The 3,957-nt window shown below is 40.9% G+C and overlaps 1 protein-coding gene across 1 annotated transcript; it reads right to left on the reverse strand.

Annotated features, from left to right (window-relative positions):
* Positions 1–2,659: 2,659 nt before the first annotated feature.
* Positions 2,660–3,717, reverse strand: LOC140857084 (uncharacterized). The gene is made up of 3 exons (XM_073255369.1): positions 3,232–3,717; positions 2,980–3,174; positions 2,660–2,737 (listed from the first exon to the last, which is right to left on the reverse strand). Exons 1-3 carry the CDS (start codon positions 3,715–3,717, stop codon positions 2,660–2,662), a joined length of 759 nt encoding a protein of 252 aa, XP_073111470.1.
* Positions 3,718–3,957: the final 240 nt, after the last annotated feature.

The following is a 3,957-nucleotide window of genomic DNA, read 5'->3' on the forward strand; positions in this document are numbered from 1 at the left end:
GTGGAAGGACCGATGTTGATAAATTAGAGTGTTCATTCATGCATATACTTCAGTAAAATTACAATATCATTGAAAATACATGCGGAGGTTAGTCGAGTTCCATGATCTTTGGAGTAGAGTTTCATCAAACTGCTTCAGTTTATAAGTTTCGGAGCATACTATCTCATCCATCTGATAAGAGCCTTTCCAATTAGATGATAGTTTTCCTCGCTCCATAGGTTGTGAGACTTTGGTGCACCGTAAACACTAGATCATCAACTCAAAATTTCTTAGACTTGACTCGAGAATTATAGTACTTGGCCACCCTTTGTCGGTAGGATGCCATTCGCATAGCAGCTCATTCCCTACTCTCCTCAATCGGATCAAAGTTGGTTCACAACCATTCGGAGTTGGTATCCTCATTGTACTCTTCGACTCTGAAGGAAGGAAGTCCGATCTTAACTTGTATAATTGCCTTGATTTTGAATGCAAGGTTGAATAGAGTTTCTTCCAACGAAATTTTTTGAGTTGTTCGGTATGCCCATAACACATGATACAGCTCATCCACCTAGGAGCCCCTAGTTTGATTAAGTCTAGCCTTCAGGCTTTGCAAGAGAGTCCTGTTCGTTACTTCGGCCTCTCCATTTGCCTGTGGGTATCTGAGTGAGGTGAAGCATTGTTCAATTCCAAGATCTTCACAGAATTCTTGAAGTCCAAAACTACTGAATTGCCTGCCATTGTCAGTTACCCGCACCCTCCGGAGACCATAACAGCAAATAATGGATTTTCAGATGAAGTCTTTAATTCTAGCCTCTATTATTCGGGCTAGGGGGTCGGCCTCTACCTACTTTGTGAAATAATCAATGGCCATCATGAGAAATTTACGCTGATCCGAGGCTTAAGAAAAGGGACCCAAGATGTCCATTTTTCACTAAGCGAAAGATCATGGAGCGACGATAGAAGTAAGGGACACCATTGGTTGATGCTGAATATTGAAAATTCTCTGATAGCAATCATACATTCTGACAAAATAGGAGGCATCCTTTTGCATCGAAGGCCAATAATAGCCTTACCAGAGGATTTTGTAAGAAAGAGTATTTGCGTCCAAATGATTTTCACTAATCCCCTCATGGACCTCTCTTAGTATATAGTCTGCTTCGGACGATCGCAGACACCTAAAAAGTGGGAGAGAGAAGGATCGCTTATATAACTTATCATTATGAAACAGATAGCGGGCAGTCTGCTTGTGAATTTTTTGAGCTTTCCAGCTGTTAGGTGGTAATTCTTCCGATCTGAGGTACTTTAGTAAGGGGTCAATCCAGCAAGACTCTTCTTCAATCTGCTGAACAGCAAGAGGTTCTTCCAAGCTTGAATTTTTCAATACCTTGATTAAGTTTCTTTTTGAAATTCGGGTGGTAGAGAGGCTGCTAGCCTTGACAGCGCATCCGTCCATGTATTTTGTGTTCGAGGTACCTGTTGGATATCAAAGCTCAAAAAAGATGTAGTTAGTTCTTTTACCTTTTCGAGGTACCTCTTCATATTCTCCTCTCGAGCTTCATATTTACCTTTGATTTGCCCCGTCACCAGTTGAGAGTCACTGAAGACCTTCAAGTGTTTGGATCTCATATCCTTTGTAAGTCTAAGCTCGATAATTAAAGTCTCATACTCTGCCTCATTATTAGTGGCTAAAAATTCAAACCTCAGAGCATACTTTGCTACATCACTTTTCGGCCCGATTAAGATGACCCTAGCTTCTGATCCCAATGAATTGGAAGACCCATCCACATAAAGAATCTACTGATTTTCAGGATCAGGGTCCATATTTAATTATTCCTCTAATGCCATTGAGCTACTCTCTGCAGCATCTGAGCCCTCCTTATTGGGGATGGTGCACTCAAGGATGAAGTCCGTCAAGACTTGAGCTTTGATTGAAAGTCTTGGACGGAACTTAATATTGAACTCAGAGAGTTGTAAGGCCCATTTTGCAATACGTCCTAACATGTCCGGATGGTGGAGGACTGTCTTGATCAGCTGATCCATGAGCAGCATTATTGTGTGAGCATGAAAGTAGGACCGGAGCTTCTTTATTGTGACGACTAGAGCAAATATTAATTTTTCCAACTTTGTGTACCTTATCTCAATATCCTAAAGATCTTACTTGAGCAATATACTAATTTTTGGATTCTTCTTTTTTTTTGGTACTGATGGAGGTACGACAAGATAGAGTAACAATTCTTCTCCAAGTTAGAGTTTTGTAAACAAGAGTGCCGAGCTAAGGTATTACTTCAACTTCTCAGATGCTTTCTAACACTTAATCATCCATTGGAAGTCCCTCGACTGTTTGAGGGTTTGAAAAAAAAGCAAATATCTCTCAGCCAATCTAAAGACAAAATAATTGAGTGAGATGATTTTTCTAGTGAGGTACTAGACTTTCTTTATATTTTTTAATGGAGGCATCTCCAGAATCATCTTGATCTTCTCCGAATTCACCTCGATTCCTCGTCGGGAGACCATAAATCCGAAAAATTTTTCAGAGCTAACTCCAAAGGCATATTTTGTGGGATTCAATCGTATCTGGAATCAGCGTAGGGTGTTGAAAGTTTCTTAGAGATTGACTATGTAATCTAGGGTGTCTTGATTTTTTACCAACATATCATCCACATAGACCTCCATGTTGCGATCAATTTGATTTTTGATTATCTTGTTCACTAGATACTGATATATTGCCCTTGCATTCTTTAGCCCAAAGAGCATCATCCTGTAACAATATAACCCAGAGTCAGTAATAAAGGTCATTTTCTTCTCATCCTCAGGTGCCATCTGGATCTGATTATAACTGGAGAAGACATCCATGAAGGTGAGGAGTTTGTGCCCAGAAGTGACATACACCAATTGATCTATTCGAGGGAGAGGATAGCTGTCTTTGGGGCAGGTTTTAGTTAAGTCGGTGAAGTCAATGCACATGCATCATTTTTCGTTCGCCTTCTTGACTAGTATCACGTTAGCGAGCCAGTCAGGATACATTGCTTCTCGGATGAAGCCGGCCTTGACCAGCTTGTCCATCTCCTCAGTGATTGCTTTTTGGTACTCTAGGGCAAAGCTTCTCTTCTTCTTCTTTATGGGGCAAAAGGTCGGATCCACTCCCAAGTGATGAGTCATCACCTCTGAGTCTATGCCAGACATATCCGCTACCGTCTAAGCAAACAGGTTCGTATTTTTCTATAAAAGAACAGTTAGCCGAGCTTTGATTACCTGATTTATGGATGATCTAATTTTTACAATTTGATGAAGATTTTTCTTCCTCAGAGGGACCTCCACTAGATCCTTGGACGGTCGAGCATGCTCTCCAGTCAGATCATCGCAAGTGTCCAAACCTATTGGGAGTTTAGGTTGGGACGCCACTGGCTGTTCTTTCGCCCGCAGCTTAGCAGCAAAACACTGTCGGGCCATGGCCTGATTACCTCGATCTTGCCCCGCTCCAGCTTCCGTCGAAAACTTTATCATCAAGTGGTAGCTCGACACCACTGCCTTCAGTGCTCCTAAATTTGGTCGGCTAAGTATTGCATTATAGGCTGACGGTAGGTTAAGCACAAGAAAATCAACATGAACAGTCACCTGCCTGGGTTTGGTTCCCAAGATAAGGGGCAGTCTGATAGTTCTCTCTGAAATTATCAAACTCTTGAAGAAATCTTGGATCGGAGTATTGAATTTATTCAACTGTTCGGGAACAAACTCCATTGCAGTGAAAACAATAAAATACAAAATGTCAACAAAACTTTCATTATCGATGAAAATATGGTGTACATTATAGTCAGCTATATTAGCAGTAATAACCACCACATCATTACGTGGAGTTTGTACACCTTCAGCATCTTATTCTATGAAGATTATTGGCTCCTCGAGTCGAGGCCTCTGTTGGATGTATGTCCTAGAAGTCAATCTTGGCTGATACATATTATATTTCTAGGATATAATTTT

The sequence above is a fragment of the Elaeis guineensis genome, chromosome 1, assembly GCF_000442705.2.
Source record: "Elaeis guineensis isolate ETL-2024a chromosome 1, EG11, whole genome shotgun sequence".
Taxonomy (NCBI): Eukaryota; Viridiplantae; Streptophyta; class Magnoliopsida; order Arecales; family Arecaceae; genus Elaeis; species Elaeis guineensis.